The sequence below is a fragment of the Aquarana catesbeiana genome, linkage group LG02 (genome assembly GCF_042186555.1).
Source record: "Aquarana catesbeiana isolate 2022-GZ linkage group LG02, ASM4218655v1, whole genome shotgun sequence".
Taxonomy (NCBI): domain Eukaryota; kingdom Metazoa; phylum Chordata; class Amphibia; order Anura; family Ranidae; genus Aquarana; species Aquarana catesbeiana.
Window position 1 is genome coordinate 15007875 of NC_133325.1, and position 18734 is coordinate 15026608.

At 44.8% G+C, this 18734-nt stretch overlaps 2 protein-coding genes across 2 annotated transcripts; both read right to left on the bottom strand.

The window, feature by feature from the left end:
• Positions 1-3407: 3407 nt before the first annotated feature.
• Positions 3408-8559, bottom strand: LOC141126659 (E3 ubiquitin-protein ligase TRIM11-like). Its single transcript, XM_073612604.1, has one exon. The coding sequence runs from the start codon at positions 8509-8511 to the stop codon at positions 6868-6870; it is 1644 nt and encodes a 547-aa protein (XP_073468705.1). The 5' UTR covers positions 8512-8559; the 3' UTR covers positions 3408-6867.
• An 8713-nt stretch (positions 8560-17272) lies between these two features.
• Positions 17273-18351, bottom strand: LOC141129614 (olfactory receptor 1M1-like). The gene has a single exon (XM_073617712.1). It carries the CDS (start codon positions 18222-18224, stop codon positions 17274-17276), a length of 951 nt encoding a protein of 316 aa, XP_073473813.1. The 5' UTR covers positions 18225-18351; the 3' UTR covers position 17273.
• Between the last annotated feature and the right edge of the window lie 383 nt (positions 18352-18734).

The window sequence follows — 18734 nt, forward strand, 5'->3', positions numbered from 1 at the left end:
TATATGTGTGGTTTGAGTTGAAAGAATGAAGGGGCTCTTTCACTTGGGACAGAGATATTTCTGAACAATTTCCCTCAAGAAATATATGAAGATAAATTAATTCCACCTTTCCAACTGCTGGAATATTGTATGAGCTTGGTCTCATAAACTGTAGTCCAGTTCTGATCTTCATGTGACCATTGTAGAAGATTTTGGCCGTGGACATGGGTCACCATGGGCTTCACAGCCCCATACACAACAAACTGCGACACCCATATTTTTTCTGCTTTCACCACATCATCTTCATGGACAACACGTTCCCTTGCCACCTAATATATCCCACCAATCTTCAGATGCCAACGTAACAAGATATTCCCTTTACCTGCCAGAGGTCACAATGTTATGGCTGATAGGTGTACATTTGAGAGACTGTGGTATTGATTTACTAAGACTGGAGAGTGCCAAATCTCTTGCAGCCGTGTATGGTAGCCAATCAGCTTCTAACTTCAGCTCGGCAAAAAAAAAAAAAAAAAACTAGAAGCTGATTGGCTACCAAGCACAGCTGCACCAGATTTTGCACTCTCCAGTTTTAGTAAATCAACCCCTCTGTGCCCTGTCTTTAGAAGCCCCCAAAGCTCTATGGGGGGGGGGGGGGTATAATGTGTTACAATTATATTTGTGAATATTTGATAGAAATAGTAAAATAAAAGTCTTAAAAATCGAACACAAAAATGTAAATAAAATAAACCCTGAGTCAATAATACGACATTTTTTTCTCAGCAGAGACACCCACTCACAGGGGCCCCTGGAAGAGTTTGCTGCCTATGGGTATAGGGGCCACAAACACCTTGTACCACAATGTACCATTCACAGTAAAGGCAGAACATCACTCACATCTCATGGGTGTCAGCAGAGTGTCACATCAGCGGGATCCCTATAGAGCTGATCCTGCTCCCTCTATATATACACAACACCGGCTCTGCAGACAAAAGTCCCCGAGGAACTTCACTTGAAACTAATTGCTCATTAATGAGAAATCAAAGTGTCAGCCAGTGAGAACATACTGGGAGTTATCAATTCAAAGTTGAATTATTTGTATTGTACGGTTGCATTGGTCCGGCTTGGTGCAATATAACCATTCATATCTCATACCTGATGGACCAATGGGGAAGCTGGAAAACACTGTAGTAGTTGGTGCTACTCCAGTGATAGCTGTGATCTTCTGCCCCTATACCCATTGGGGTCACTTGATTGGCACAGTCACCATTCACAGAACACCTTGCCTTTTTTAACCACTTCAGCCTCAGAAGGATTTACCCCCGTAATGACCGGGCCATTTTTTTTGCGAAACGGCACTGCGTCGTTTTAATGGACAATTGCGCGGTTGCGTGACCCTTGCCCAGACAAAATTGACGTCCTTTTTTTCCCCACAAATAGAGCTTTCTTTTGATGGCATTTGGCGGTTTTTATTTTTTGCGCTATAAACAAAAAAAGAGCAACAATTTTGAAAAAAAAAAGCAATATTTTTAACTTTTTCCTATAATAAATATCCCCCCCCCCCCCAAAAAAAATATAAAAAAAAGATTGTCTTCCTCAATTCAGGCCGATATATATTCTTTGGTAAAAAAAAAAATCGCAATAAGCATATATTGATTGGTTTGCGCAAAGGTTATAGCATCAACAAAATAGGGGCTATATTTATGGCTTTTTTATTATTATTTTTTTTCTTACTAGTAATGGCAGCAATCTGTGTTTTTTAGCAAGGCTGCGACATTGCGGCGGACACATCGGACACTTTTGACACATTTTTGGGACCATTGGCATTTATACAGCGATCAGTGCTATAAAAATGCACCGATTACTGTGTAAATGTCACTGGCAGGGAAGGGGTTAAACACTAATGCCGCGTACACACGAGCGGAATTTCCGTCGGAAAAATCTTGGGTGGTTTTTCCGATGGGATTCCGCTCAAGCTTGCCTTGCATACACACGGTCACACAAAAGTTCGCTGAACTTTCGACCGTCAAGGATGCGGTGACGTACAACACTACGATGAGCCGAGAAAATTAAGTCCAATGCTTCCGAGCATGCGACGAGTTGTTTCCGGGCATGCGTAGGAATTTTACACATCAGAATTGGTACAGACGGTCGGAATTTCTGATTGGAACTTTTTCCGACCGAAAAATTGCTCTCAATCTTTTGCTGGCTGGAATTTCCGCCAGCAAAAGTCTGATGGAGCGATCAGCGATTTTTATTGTGACTGCGACATTATGGCGGACACATCGGACACTTTTGACACTATTTTGGGACCATTGTCATTTATACAGCGATCAGTGCGATTAAAATGCACTGATTACTGTGTAAATGACACTGGCAGGGAAGGGGTTAAACACTAGGGGGGGGGGGCGATCAAGGGGTTAAGTGTGTCCTAGGGAGTGATTCTAACTGTAGGTTACCACTGACATGACAGCGATCACTGCTCCCGATGACAGGGAGCAGTAAATCTCTGTCATAACAAAGGCAGAACAGGGAAATGCCTTGTTTACATAGGCATCTCCCCGTTCTACCTCTCCACACTGTAATCGCCGGCCGCCGGCGAACAACGAGTTCCCGTGGGCACCCTCCCGCCCGAAAGGCGGCAAATTTAAAGGGACGTCCCTCTACGCCCGTTTGCCTGCCTCTGCCATTCTGCCAACGTATATGCGGTCAGCAAGCGGTTAATTGGCAAGAAGAAATAAGCAAGCAGCGCAAATCTATAATCCCAAAATCTGGTGATAGTGAACCCACTGCTATTAACCTGATCCCTTACTGTACACGTGTGAAATACATTCAATCCAACAATCATGTCTACTGATAAACTCTGTGTCACTGCATAGAATAATGAATCTATCATACAAAAAGTATTTGTTTCTATGAAACAAACAGTTAAAGTGCAAATGCTGTTAAAAAAAAAGTGCAAAAGAAAACAACTTTGTGCTGACACAGTGAGCAAAAAGTGCTTAGGGCAAAAAAATATTATTCATTAGTAATGTGCATGCATCAAAAATTCATATGTGTTCAAAATATTTGCAGTCCTTTTTGCAATCCCAGGAAAAATCAGAGAAAATGATAATAATCTCAGACATCCCAACCTGCAAAAACTCATTCCAGGGAGGTGGCCTTTTCTTGTGTATATGGTCAGTGGGAGGGCCAGATTGCACTGCACTGATTGCAGACTGGGTGCTACCTTCCTCAACTACAGTGAAGATATATATATATATATATATATATATATATATACATATATATATATATATATATATATATATATATATATATATATATATATATATATAAAATATATATTGTGACATATATATTATATATCTTATGGGAAAGTTCCCCCAGAGGGCTTTTTTAGCAGCAAAGTAAATAAATAGTAGATGTAATTAGGAAAATGTGTTCTTTATTAAAAATTAATAACATACAGTGTTACCACAAAAGTTAAAATATGAGCTCTAAAGGGGGCATGCCCCAAAGTGCAGAGAAAGCAAACACAAATTTGTACATAATATTATATGACAACATGTCTAATGTAAGACAAACTGACGCGTTTCGACCCATTTTGTTGGGGTCTTCTTCAGAAGATAGGTTTGCAGCCAAGAGACTAATGCCGCGTACACACAATCGGGATTTTGGTCGGAAAAAGATATGGTGTGTATGCAAGGCAAGCTCAAGCTTGCCTTGCATACACACGGTCACACAAAAGTTCTCAGAACTTTCCACCATCAAGAACGCGGTGATGTACAACACTACGACGAGCGTAGTCCCGGCCCCTCTCTGAAGCAGCTCAAACATTGGCTGGTGTTTATAGCGCTGGGTCCCGCCCATCCTCGACATCGCAGCTAAGTTGTAAGTCATCACAACTCAGCCACGATGTCGGGGGTGGGCGGGACCAAGCGACAACACCAGCCAAGGATTCGGCTGCTTCAGAGAGGGGGCGTGGCCAGATAAATGTAGTGCCCGCCCAGACCCATCCTATTGGCTGGTGTTTGGTAACTGTTCGGTCCCGCCCACCCCCGCCATCACCGCTGACTTTTAACAGTTGGTGTCTCTCCCTGCATGCAGTGTCATTATCTGACAGTTTCATACACTGAACAGCTCTGGCAATTCTCACAATCTGCTGAATGTGAAGCTCCCCCTCTCCCCTATCAGTGCCAACCAATGCTGCAAATCAGTGCCAACCAATTCTGCCAATTAGTGCCAACCAATGCTGCCAATCAGTGCCAACCAGTACTACCTATCCGTGCCAGTGCTGCTTATCAGTGCCAACCGATTCTGCCTATCAGTGCCAACCATTGAAATCCAGTGCTGCCTATCAGTGCCAACCAATGCTGCCTACCAGTGACAACCAGTACTGCCTATCCGTGCCAGTGCTGCTTATCAGTGCCAACTGATTCTGCCTATCAGTGCCAACCATTGCAAACCAGTGCTGCATATCAGTGCCAACCAATGCTGCCTATCAGTGCCAGTGCTGCTTATCAGTGCCAACCAATGCTACCTACCAGTGCCAACCAGTACTGCCTATCTGTGCCAGTGCTGCTTATCAGTGCCAACCAATTCTGCCTATCAGTGCCAACCAGTGCTAACCAGTGCTGCCTATCAGTGCAAACCAGTGCTGCCTATCAGTGCCAACCAATGCTGTCAATCAGTGCCAACCAATGCTGTCAATCAGTGCCAACCAATGCTGGCTATCAGTGCTGCATATCAGTGCCCATCAGTGCTGCCTATCAGTGCCCATCAGTGCCCATAAATGCTGCCCATCAGTGCTGCCAATCAGTGCCCATCAGTGCTGCATATCAGTGCCCATCAGTGCCCATAAATGCTGCCCATCAGTGCTGCCAATCAGTGCCCATCAGTGCTGCATATCAGTGCCCATCAGTGCTGCCTATCAGTGCCAATCAGTGCTGACAATTAGTGCCCATCAGTGCCCATCAGTGCGCATCAGTGCTGCCTATCAGTGCTGTCTATCAGTGCAGCCTATTAGTGCCCATCAGTGCTGCCAATCAGAGCCCATCAGTGATGCATATTAGTGCCCATCAGTGCCAATCAGTGCTTCCTATCAGTGCCACCTATCAGTGCACATCAGTGCTACCAATTAGTGCCCATCAATGCTGCCAATCAGTGCTGCCAATCAGTGCAGCCTATTAGTGCCCATCAGTGCTGCCTTAGCAGGGATGGTGGAAACATCTCTACAGATAATTGCAATACAAATTACCTTCAAGTGCAACAACTTTTTAGTTGAGAGGTTCACACCATTATAGCACTTTGGAATTTTTATTTTTTAGAGTTTTACATTTACCTGTATATGTTTTAGTTACGGTTATAATGTGAATTGTGGCACTTGAAGTTAATTTCCCACCACCCCTGCTAAGTCCATGTCTTTATGGACTTTGCTTTGTACACTGGTGCGCAGTCATGTTGGAACAGGAAGGGGACATCCCCAAACTGTTCCCACAAAGTTGGGAACATGAAATTGTCCAAAATGTCTTGGTATGCTGAGGCCTTAAGAGTTCCCTTCACTGAACTAAGGGGCCAAACCCAACCCCTGAAAAACAACCCCACATCATAATCCCCCCTCCACCAAATGATTTGGACCAGTGCACAAAGCAAGGTCCATAAAGACATGGATGAGCGAGTTTGGGGTGGAGGAACTTGACTGGCCTGCACAGAGTCCTGACTTCAACCCGATAGAACACCTTTGGGATAAATTCGAGTGGAGACTGCGAGCCAGGCCTTCTCATCCAACATCAGTGCCTGACCTCACAAATGTTCTTCTGGAAGAATGGTCAAACATTCCCATAGACACACTCCTAAACCTTGTGGACGGCCTTCCCAGAAGAGTTGAAGCTGTTATATCTGCAAAGGGTGGGCCAACTCAATATTGAACCCTACGGACTAAGACTGGGATGCCATTAAAGTTCATGTGTGTGTTAAGGCAGGCGTCCCAATACTTTTAGTAATATAGTGTACATATATATAAATATATATATATTTTTTCACAACAGCAGTAAGAAAAATTCTAAAGTTGACCACACACATTGCAGTGTGACTGTGGGGTTGATTTACTAAAACTGGAGAGTGCAAAATCTGGTGCAGTTGTGCACTTAAGCTTTGACAAAAAAAAAACCCAAAAAACTGGAAGCTGATTGGTTTTTACGCAGAGCTGCACCAGATTTTTCACTCTCCAGGTCTGGTAAATCAACCCCTGTATAATCATTTTACAATCTATTTTCTATGAGGAGAGTTCACATTATAACACGTATGACCAGGGGCGTCGCTAGGGGGTGGCTTTTGGGGCTATAGCCCTAAATCTGGGGCCAATAGCCCCGAGTCTCTGCAGGGGTCCCCAAGGGGAGGGGAGGCTCTCTGGGGAACCTTATGTAAGTGGGGGGCTCTCTGGGGACCCTGATGCACGGGAGAGGCTCTCTGGGGACCCTGATTTTAAGGCAGAGGCTCTCTAGGGACCCAGATTTAACGGGGAGGCTCTCTGGGGACCCTAATGTAAGGGGGGCTCTCTGGGGGCCCTCTGGGTACCCTGATGAAAGGGGGAGGCTCTCTGAGGACTCTGATGTAAGGAGGAGGCTCTCTGTGGACCCTGATGTAAGGGGGAGCTCTCTGGGGACCCTGATGTAAGGGGGGGGGCTCTCTGGGGACCCTGATGTAAGTGGGGGGCTCTCTGGGGATATATATACACACACGTGTATTACTGTATATACATGTGTATGCCCGCCCAAGCATATGACTTTCTTTACTACACTGCTATGGGCTCTAGCCCCAGATCTTTTGTAGACCTAGCAACGCCCCTGCGTATGACCATTTTAACCCTGTCCACAGTAATAAGACCGATTACTGAACATTGCATTGGTTTGGGAAGGGGAGAAATCTCCTATATCCCATTGATGTCAGCAGTCTACGGGGAAATTTGTCACTTCTCTCTCTTCCCCCGCGTATTTTTACACAACCAGATCCCACACCTATGACAGCATGGAGGGGCTCGGTGAAGGTGGTGGTGAAGGTGTGGAGGTGTTGGATTGGGACACTCAGCTCATAAAAGGAGATCTTTCCGGCCTCGTAATCCAGATAGATCCTGACTCTTTTACCGCAGTCATTATGGGATACCTGTATTGATTTACTGTCATGTATCACTAGACCGGAGTCACACAAACACCAGGACCTGTCATTAAATCCAATCTGTGACCACTCTCCTTTCCTAGTTATACTGGGGTAACACATCCCGACTCTCCAGTATGGGGACCCCCTGATGTCTACATCCCAGTAATGTCGTCCTGAGGAGAACCTCTGACAGCTTAACACTTGAGGATAACCCTGAAATCTCTTTGGTGTTAGTGGGCGATTCTGGTCTACAGGTGTCAAAGATGTTGTTTTCCTGCCATCTGATACAAGTAGGTTATTATGAGCTGTGTTCAAATCTAGCAATATGTCTACAGGTTCCGCTATATAGATTCCTCCATTTATCCCCGTTATTATATTATATAAACCTGTGTGTAAAGTGTGTGATATCCCAGCCACATCCAGATCCCCTCCATCATTAGGTAGGTCAAAATATGTCCTTCTGTTATTGCCATTCCTAGTATCCTCAGTATCACAGAAGCCATCAGCGTCCTGTAGGACAGTTAGTGGATCTGTCATTTTGCACAGCTCCTCAATGTGACGTATCTTCTGGGACAGCTCCTCCTTCTTTATCTCTAGCTGCTGGATCAGAAAGGAGATTCCCTCTGTCTGTCCAGAGATTTCCTTCAGGGCTTTCTTCTCCAGGTCCTCCAGACGTCTCCTGAGATCTTTGAACAGAGCAGTGACTCTCTCCATTTCATTAGCTGCTTTTTCTTCTACTTTCCTCTTGCGTTCCTGCAGACTCTGGTCTCTTTTTTCCATCTCCTCTGTCTTTGCCAGAAGTTCCTTCAGAACATGCTTCAGTTTCTCCTTCTTCTTCTCAGAGGCCTCATCAATAGTCTCCACTCGGTGTTCCCGATGTTCTCCATCCACCCTGCAGGCCAGACAGATTAAGGCGAAGTCCTTAGTGCAGTAATACTCCAGGATCTTCTTATGGATGGGGCATTTCCTGCTCTCCGGGGAAGTGGTGGGGTCACATAAGACGTGTTCTGGTGACTTGCTGTGGGCTTCCAGGTGGTTGTCACACAGAAATGCTTCACAATGAAGACAGAATCTCACAGCCGGTAGAGGAATATGAATACAGAAAGTACAGGCGATCCCGTTCCCCTGCAGGCCTTGCTGAGAAGAGGTAAAGGTTTTCACAATATTACAAAGTTTTCGGTTCTTCTCTGGTACAGGACGTTGGCTGAACTCTCCTCTGCAATCCGGACAGGAAAAAACTCCAGATTTCTCCTGGGTATCCAGCAAGAGCTCAAGACAGCCCCGGCAGAAGTTGTGACCGCATTTCAGCATTAAGGGATCGGAGTAAATGTCCAGGCAGATAGAACAGATCAGCTCGGCTCCCAGACTGGAAGCCATCGCTCACAGTGGAAAAGAGGAGTTAGAGGAGTGGTCTGGCACCAGAAGTAGTATAACCAGTTCTGGGCATTTACATAGAGGAGGGCGAGGCTGAGACTGGAATTTGTATTCGATACAATAGATTATCTATCTGCGGTGAAGCGTGTGTGCAGTACAAGGATATCACACAATGAGTGTGCCCTTCTAGGAGGTTGGGAATTTCTAATTCTCTGTTTGCTTACCGACAGATACGTTTTTACTAAAGCTGAAAGGTGACACAACAAGTGTAGCGCTCCCCCGAAGGAGCCGCAAATAATAAGCTGGTCCTTTCCTCCAAATTTCAGTGCAACCACAGCCAGGCATGTTTCCTTTTCCTCAATGGCTCAATAACAGTCTAGGCGATCTGTGATTTTTATCGTGACTGCGACATTATGGCGGACAGATTTGGCGCGATTTTGGGACCATTCACATTTATACGGCGATCAGTGCAATAAAAAATGCATTGATTACTGAGTAAATGTGACTGGCAGTGAAGGGGTTAAGTGTGTCCTAGGGAGTGATTCTAACCGTGGGGGGGGAGAGGGGCTACATGTGACATGACACTGATCACCGCTCCCGATTACAGGGATCTGGGATCAGTGTCCTGTCACTAGGCAGAATGGGGAAATGCTTGTTTACATCAGCATTTTCCCATTCTTCCTCTCCGTGAGACGATCGCGGGTATCGCGATCACACTCACGGAGGTCGCGGCGGGCGCGCGCACCCGCAAAACCGCTTCTTAAAGGGCAACATACAGGTACGTTAATCTGCCTGTACATGCCCTTCTGCCGACACATATCGGCGTGAGCCGGTCGGCAAGTGATTAACCACTTAAGGACCGAGCCTCTTTCTGAGATTTGTTGTTTACAAGTTAAAAAGAGGTTTGTTTGTTTTGCTAGAAAATTACTTAGAACCCCCAAACATTATACATTTTTTCTTCTAACACCCTAGAGAATAAAATAGCGGTCGTTGCAATACTTTCTGTCACACCGTATTTGCGCAGCGGTCTTACAAGCGCACTTTTTTTGGAAAAAATACACTTTTTTGAATTAAAAAAATAAGAAAACAGAAAAGTTAGCCCAATTTTTTTTATATTGTGAAAGATAATGTTACACCGAGTAAATTGATACCCAACATGTCACGCTTCAAAATTGTGCCCGCTCGTGGAATGGCAACAAACTTTTACCCTTAAAAAATCTCCATAGGCGACGTTTGAAAAATTCTACAGGTTGCATGTTTTCCGTTACAGAGGAGGTCTAGGGCTAGAATTATTGCTCTCGCTCTACCGATCGTGGCGATACCTCATGTGTGTGGTTTGAACACCGTTTTCATATGCAGGCGCTACTCAAGTATGCGTTCGTTTCTGCACACGAGCTCGGCGGGACGGGGCGCGCTTAATTTTTTTTTTTTCTTATTTATTTTACCTTTTATTTTTATTTTTACACTGTTCTTTTAAAAAAAAAATGTGTCACTTTTATTCCTATTACAAGGAATACAAACATCCCTTGTAATAGATAAAAATCATGACAGGACCTCTTAAATATGAGATCTGGGGGTCAAAAACACCTCAGATCTCATATTTACACTAAAATGCAATAAAAAAATAAAACATAAAAAATGTTGTCATTTAAAAAAAAAAAATGGCCCTTTAAGAGCTATAGGCGGAAGCGATCTTTTGACGTCGCTTCCGCCCTGCAATGATATGGAGATGGATGGGGGCCATCTTCCCCCTCACTCGTCTCCATACCTGACAGGAGACAGGACGCGATTGCCTCCGCCGCTGCCGCCATCGATAAAAGTGATCTCGCGGCGAATCCCCCGCAGAGACCACTTTTATCTTGTAGCGGACCTCCTGCTGAAGAAGAGGATACCGGGGTTATGGTAGCTAGCTGCTGCCATAACAACGATATCCTCCTTCAAACAGTCGACGTAAAACTGCGGCGGGCGGTCCGTAAGTGGTTAAGAGAGGGCGGGGGTTGGGGCCGAGCCGCGGCTCTGTGTATCTTATAGCCGCATAGAGCAAGAATCGGGAGTGAGCGCGCACCAGTGCCCCTCCCCCCCCCAGAGGAAAGAGGCTTGCTATTGGGGACACTGGCTGAAGAGGAGGAGCCAGGAACGCAGGCGTGGGACCCGAAAAGAAGAAGGTCGGGGCTGCTCTGTGTAAAACCACTGCAAAGAGCAGTTAAGTATAACATGTTTGTTTGTTTTTTTGGAGTTTTTTTAGTGAACCTTTAATGTCACTTTGACTGTTAAGTATAGGTAAATAAAATTAATCGAATGTTTTTAAGTTACTAAATACACTATATTACCAAAATAAAATCCCAATAAGTGTGTATTGATCGGTTTGCAGTAAAGTTATAGCGTCTTCAAACTATGGGATATTTTTATGGCTTTTTTTTTTTTTTTTTACTAGTAATGGCGCCGATCAGCAATTTTTAGTGGGACTGCGACATTGTGGCGGACAAACCGGACACCTAAAGGACCCTTTTGACACTTTTTTTGGGAACCAGTGGCACTAATACAGTGATCAGTGCTAAAAATATGCACTGTCACTGTACTAATGACACTGGCATGGAAGGGGGTTTAACATCAGGGGCGATCGAAGGGTTAACTGTGTTGCCTAGCTGGTGCTTGCTGTGTGGGGGAGATGCTCTGAATTGGGTGAAGACAGAGATCCGTGTTCCTGCTTAGCAGGAACACAAGTTCTCTATCTTCTCCCCTGTCAGACCGCCATTCTGCCTCTCTTGGGAACGATGACAGGTGGCAACAAAAGTGAGTACACCCCTAAGTGAAAATGTCCAAATTGGGCCCAATTAGCCATTTTCCCTCCTCGGTGTCATGTGACTCGTTACTGTTACAAGGTCTCAGATGTGAATGGGGAGCAGGTGTGTTAAATTTGGTGTTATCGCTCTCACTCTCTCATACTGGTCACTGGAAGTTCAACATGGCACCTCATGGCAAAGAACTCTCTGAGGATCTGAAAAAAAAAAAAAACATTGCTCTACATTAAGATGAAAAAAAGGATTGTCAAAAATTAAAGTTACACTCACATACCACTTCAATACCCGCCTATAGTCAAATGACGTCCTCTGCTTTGTGGGGTGATATCTGAATGATGCCTGCAGCTAGATGCATCATTCAGATATCATTCTTTTCAGCCGGCGATTCAATGATGGTGATCAATGATCGTTCTTATAGGTGGCGGGAGGGGACGTCCCCCCCCCTCCCGCCGCCATCCGCAGCTTCTCCGGACTCTCCCGTGCCATCGGGTGCCCGGAGAAAGAATCGGCCGGCGCCGGATGTTGACAATAGAGATGACTGGTGAGCAGACGGTCACCAGTCATCTCTATGACCGTCGCAGGCCCGGGCGCAACGATATGACGTCACGCCCAGGCACCCGGAAATAACCGAAGCCGCGATCGCGGCTGTCAGCATGAGAATGAGAATTTTTTTTTCCAGCCTAGAGGAGAGATGTGGGGTCTTATTGACCCCACATCTCTCCATAAAGAGGACCTGTCACATAGATTCCTATTACAAGGGATGTTTGCATACCTTGTAATAGGAATAAAAGTAATTAAAAAAAATGTTAAAAAAAAGTGTAAAAATAAAAAAAATTAAGTAATAAAAAGAAATAAAATAATAATAAAAAAAAATTTAAAACGCCCCTGTCCCCGGTAGCTCCTGCTCAGAAGCGAACGCACACGTAAGTCCCGCCCACATATGTAAACGCTGCTCAAACCACACATGTGAGGTATCGCCGCGTGCGTTAGGGCGTGTGCAACAATTCTAGCACTAGACCTCCTCTGTAACTCTAAACTGGTAACCTGTAAAAAAATTTAAAGCGTCTCCTATGGAGATTTTTAAGTAATGAAGTTTGGCGCCATTCCATGATTGTGCGCAATTTTAAAGCGTGACATGTTAGGTATCTATTTACTCGGCGTAACATCATCTTTCACATTCTACAAAAAAATTGGGCTAACTTTACTGTTTTTTTTATTTTTTAATTCATGAAACGTTTGAAAAATTATTGCGCAAATACCGTGTGAGATAAAAAGTTGCAATGACCTCCATTTTATTCCCTAGGGTGTCTGATAAAAAAAACACATATATGTTTGGGGGTTTTGAGTGATTTTCTAGCAAAAAAATGATGATTTTTACATGAAGGAGAGAAGTGCCAGAATAGGCCCGGTATTGAAGCGGTTAAAGGGCTGTGTGATGATTTTGATACACACGTTATATCTATCGCCACGCAGTGAGTGCAATGATTCTCAGCCCATTATTCATGGTGAACTCTAAACTAATGGCCTGTAGGGACTTTAAAGTGGTTGTAAACCCTTTACAACCACTTTAACCTACAGGTAAGCCTAGATTAAGGCTTACCTGTAGGTGCAAGAAATATCTCCCAGACCTGCACGGTTTAGGGGATATTTGCAAATTGCCATAGGGCGATTTCTTCTGCGCATGCGCCGGAGTTAGAAAGTGCACACTGTGCCGTTTCAAGCTCAGGTCATGCCGTTAAGATGTGTGAAAAGGCTACAATGAGAGCGGGGAAACCCACATCCAATTCACAATAGTGTGAACCCAGCCTTAACTTCTTCAGATTCGCGTTATAGCCAAATAACGGCTAAAGCGTGGACCTACTTTGCCGGGAGTACGTCAATAGACATCCTCCCATGCCCGAGCGGCCTGCGCACCCCCTGCAGGGCGCGCGCGGCGCGCTCTGTGATCAGCGAGTCTATGAGACTCGGCTGATCACAAATCGGAGTAAGGGGTCGATCCCGACCCCTTTCCACATGACCAGCTGTCAGCCAATGACAGCTGATCATGTGATGTAAACAGAGCCGGTAATTGGCTATTTTTTCTCCTCGCGCTGATAGCGTGGGGAGAAAAAAAAAAAGCCGATCACCGGCGGCTCTAAGGGGCACATCGGTCCCGATCAAGGAGAGCTGCCGCCAGCTCATCTGTGCCCACCTGTGCCACCTGCCAGTGCCACCTACCAGTGCACAACAATGCCGCCCACCATTTCCCACCGGCGCCACCTACCAGTGCCCACAGTGCCACCTATCAGTGTCACCAATCAGTGCCTCATTAACAGTGCTGCCCATCAATGTCACCTACCAGTGCCCATCAGTGCCACCTATCAGTGCCATCTATCAGTGGTACCTATCAGTAACACCTATCAGTGCCCATCAGTGCCACCCTTTAGGGCCCATCAGTGCCATCTTATCAGTGGCCATCAGTGCTGCCTTATCTGTGCCCATCAGTGCCGCCTTATCTATGCCTATCAGTGCCCACCAGTGCCGCCTTATCAGCGCATATCAATGAAGGAGAAAAATTACCTGTTTGCAAAATGTTATAACAAACTATGAAACAGGATTTTTTTTTTAATATTCCATCTTTTTTTGTTTGTTTAGAAAAAAATGATAAAAATTTCATTTGAGTACAGTGTTGTATGACCGCGTAATTGTCATTCAAAGTTCGTCAGCGCTGAAAGCTGAAATTGGTCTGAGCAGGAGGGGGGGGGGGGTTTAAGTGCCCCGTAAGCAAGTGGTTAAAGCATGGACCTATGAGAAATATACAGTAGGGTACCAAAGTTTGTTACCATTTCACAGGCGCACACAATTTTAAGCCGTGGCATGTTTGGTATCTATTTACTCGACACAATCCTATTCTTTTATATTTTACCAAAACATTGGGTAATCTATTGCGTTTATGTGCCCTAAAAGTAACTTTAGCATATTTTTTAATGACATTTTCAATTTTGTAAACTGTTGCCCTGATATTGTGTGAAATAAAGAATTGGAACAACCACCATTTTATTCTCTAAGGTGTCTGCTTTCAAGAAATATATCTGTGTCCGACAGTGGACTACAGTTACCTTGTTCCGAGGACCACCTGGTACTTTCCTTCTATTCCTGTGTCCATCTAGTGCTGGGCTCCAGTAACTGACATCATATCTTTAAGCTAACCAAGGGGCATTGTGGGACTAGGGTTCCCACCCGTCTGGCACCCTCAGTCCGGGTTTTGAATCTTGTGTCCGGGTTTCAGGAAGACTGAAACCGGACACATTATTCAGACCAGGCTGTGGCTCCCCAAGTAACCAAGCACGTGCCACCTTTTGACTTGCTCTGACCTGGACTCTGTTCACGATTTCATACCTTTCTTACCAAACATGACTTGTGACCTGACTCCATGCTTCTGCTCACCTGACATCAGTACTTACCATGTCAAATATTCTGGTCCAACTTCTTGGCACCTGTGCCCTTCTGCTGCCCTAGCAGTTCCTGTCCCCCCTTTTAGGGGTGTTTGGACATGAATCGTGTAATAGGCTACCCTCTTCATCTCAAGCTCCACAGACAGGAGCCTAATACCTGCTCATTGACCTGCTACCTCTGCTATTGTCAGCCTGTGCGCTGTCTACGTGTCTTAGGCAGCAAGATCCACACATGTAGGACACCCAACATTAGCGAGGATTTATTCTTCCAAAGCAAATACACCATTACACGCTGGCTAGTATTCCAATGTTTCTCTTATCCTTCAGTTTATCTCCTTTACTCAATTAATGTGACCCAAGCGCTGATGGAGAGGGGCAAACAAGGAGGCTGTGCAGGTGCCTGACGCCTGATGTCCTTCTTATCAAACGATGACAGCATTGGTTGTTTAGGTTGCTGGTGACTAGAAGGTTGTAATGGTGAACAATGAGAACCTGTGGCTTTGTGCCTTTTAGCAGGCTTGATCCACCTGTTGGCTTATATACAATTTTTGGGCAATTTGTTTGGCATTTTGCCAAGATGCCCCTGAAGAAACCTAAAGGCACCCCAGGGTGCCTGGGCACCTGATTAATAAAGGCTGTTCTAGAATCTGTCCTGGTCCATCCAAACCTGTGACATTGCATAGTTCCATGGCAGTGTTAGGTGCCTGCTTGTTGATGGCATGGCTAACATCAGGGGCGTAACTAGAAATAGCAGGGCCCCATAGCAAAATGTTGTATGGGGCCCCCCTGCAAACAGCCCCCCCCCCCCCACCACAGCTGCCCTAGTGTCAATGCAGCGTGACCTGTGCCACATACAGCGTGAACTGTGCCACATAGAGCGTGACCTGTGCCCAATACAGCGTGACCTGTGCCCAATACAGCGTGACCTGTGCCCCATACAGCGTGACCTGTGCCCCATACAGCCCCACCTATGCAGAGGAAGAGGCAAGCCACCCGGATCAGCAGAGAGCGGGATTGCCCGCTGTAATAGCTTTCATTTGAATTTCCTGTCTTCCCGGGGCTCATCGTCACATAGCCTCACCTCTTGGCCCGACGCCTTTGATGACGTCACATGTCCCGCATTGGTCGCCGTTCTGTCTATCAAAGGCATCGGGCCAAAAGGTGGAGCTATATGACGTGAGCCCCGGGAACACTGGAAGTTCTAATGAAAGCTCTTACATCGGGCAATTCAGGTCTCTGCTGATACGGACAGCTCGCCTCTTCCTTTCCTCTCTCTTCCCCTGGCTGGGAGACTGTGCCGGCGGTGCTCTTATCCTCACTGGGCTCCACTCGGCTGCGGGCCCCATAGCGCCCGCATGGGTCGCTATGGTGGTAGTTACGCCCCTGGCTAACATGGCAATATGTAACTTTTTCTACAAACAGGAAAAGATTGTTGACTTTGTGCTTCATATCAAACTGAGCTGAGAGCAGATCCAGGACGGCATTGCTGATCATGGAGGACCTGATCACACTGGGAACTTTATGCTTGAGTTGAGAATTTTTGGCAGTTTGTTTTTTTGTCATTGGTATTTTTTTTTCTTAGATTGGTTTAAAATTCAGCAAATGGCAATTTCAAAGTTAGAGTACGTGCTTTCTGAAGGCTTAGAAAACAGCAATTGCTTTGAAACAGACTTGAAGTATAATGCCGCGTACACACGAGCGGAATGTCCGACAGAAAAAGTCCGACGGAAGCTTTTCATCGTCTATTCTCCATGTATGCCTCATCAGACTTTTCTTTTCAAAAATTCTGACGGACCTAGAAATGGAACATGTTCTAAATATTTCCGACGGAACCAATTCCTATCGGGAAAACCGCTCGTCTGTGTGCTGTTCCGAAGGACCAAAAACGACGCATGCTCTGAAGCAAGTACGAGACGGAAGGTATTGGCTACTGAACTTCCTTTTTCTAGTCTCGTCGTAAGTGTTTTACGTCACAGCGTCCTTGATGGTTGGACTTTGGTTGGGCTTTGGTTTGACCGTGTGTAGGCAAGACCGCTTGAATGGAATTCTGTCGGAGTCCCGTCGGACAAACCTTTGGAGTTTATTCCGACGGCAAAACCGGTCGCGTGTACGCGGCATTAGATGATCATATTACACACACTGCCAACTGACTCACACAGGAGGGGTGCGTCTTCTTCTCCTCTTCCCCTAGAGTTAAGCCAGATGGACCCTATCAGACCAACTCATCTTTACAGAGGTGGTCTACAAGCATGCAGAAAATCCCAGTGTGATTTGCAAAATTAAGGGGCATATTCATACAGCAGGTGATGTGACAGTCAACAAACATTCACTGCATGTGAATCTTTCAGGTGTATGTGTTGGTGATTGGTCAAACAAAATTCTCCTTTAAGTGTCCTGAATCAACACATATTACGTACTCAATACAAAATAACGTTTTTTAATAAAAAAAATGAACAAAAAACATAAATGTATAACCTTGTAAACTTTCAGATAAAAAAAACTGACCAGAAACCATTCCATGTTCCCTTTATTATTTATTATTACTAGCAATCAATTTGAGTACTTTGCCTAGAGTTCTCTTTATTTCCTCGGTCCTCAGACAAAATATGATGGGGCTGGTGAAATGTGGAGCAAATGTGTATAGACAAATTAGAAAAACATTGAGATCGGTGTTGGGAATTAGTTTTATCTGGTTATATGTGTACACCGTCAATCGAGGGATGAAATACAACCCAATAACCAACCAATGAGTGGTGCATGTGTAAAAGGCCTTCTGCCAGTTCTCTGTCCGTCCTGTTGAGTAGACCTTTGAGATTATTATGATGTAGGAGAAGACAATGAAGGAAAAAGGACACAGGTGTGATATCATAGCAATAACAAACCCTGTTCTTCTGGATGAAGCCGAATCTACGGTTGATAAAACGGCCACTGGGGTGAGAGAGCAAAAACAGCTCTTGACTCTGTTGGTGCCACGGAAAGGAAGGATTAGACCCAACGATGTGACAGCCAAGCCAATGGCAGCTGCAAAGATCCAGAAGACGAGGCAGATGATGGCCACCAATCTGTTGCTGATAATAGAATGGTATCGGAGAGGTTTACAAATGGCAATATATCGGTCAATGGCCATCAGCATGACAATGTATGAATCAAGACTTCCCAGATAATGGACAAAAAACATTTGTATAAAACACGCAGTGTAGGACAAGGAGCCGTCTCCAAACCAATACTTGGCAATGATTTTTGGCAAGGTCAACGTGTCAAAAAGTAGGTCAGAGACGGCCAAGTTTCCAATAATGACATACATGGGCTGGTGGAGATGCCGCCTTAGTAAAAGTAATACCACCACAATTAAATTGGCGTAGAGAGAAATGTTATATATTAGAAAGAACGATATGGAGACTAAAGAGTGGAATTTTTCTGGAAGACCCGGGAAACCAATGAGGATGAACTCCAGATCCTCCGACCGGTTCAGAGAGGCCATGGGTTTACATCAGAATTCACATCTGAAATGAACAAAAAAGTTGGACTGCTTTTTAAAGATTGCAATTACAATTTTGAAAGGAAACTTTTTACATAAAAAGGTTAAAATTTGGAATTTTATTTTTATTTTTTTTAAAATCCACATAGTATTATATAATGACGTTGATACAAAGTCAGAGTCAAAAACCTACATGTATAACCAAAAATAATATTAAGTGATATAAAAATAAATAGAGAGCTGAAATAATGTAGTTCTCCTATATCTGCCCAGGGTTCGGCTTTAATTTTTTTTTTTTGTTTATATTGGCATTCTTTTGTGTTTTTATGTCTAGTTTGAGTTGCATTAAAAAATAAACCAGGATCTTTTATTAAAAAATACAGTAAATGTAGCCCCCTCCTGATGGTACATCCTCAGGGCCCCCATCTCTGTTTCTTTCTGAGAAGGATATGCTGACAATGGTCACATTTAACAGAAAAATCAGTCAAAGTACGGATGATGGTATACTGAAGA

What these genes read in the sequence shown, in the direction of transcription:
- LOC141126659 (XM_073612604.1), bottom strand. Translation starts at nt 8,511, where the DNA reads ATGGCTTCCAGTCTGGGAGCCGAGCTGATCTGTTCTATCTGCCTGGAC.
- LOC141129614 (XM_073617712.1), bottom strand. Translation starts at nt 18,224, where the DNA reads ATGGCCTCTCTGAACCGGTCGGAGGATCTGGAGTTCATCCTCATTGGT.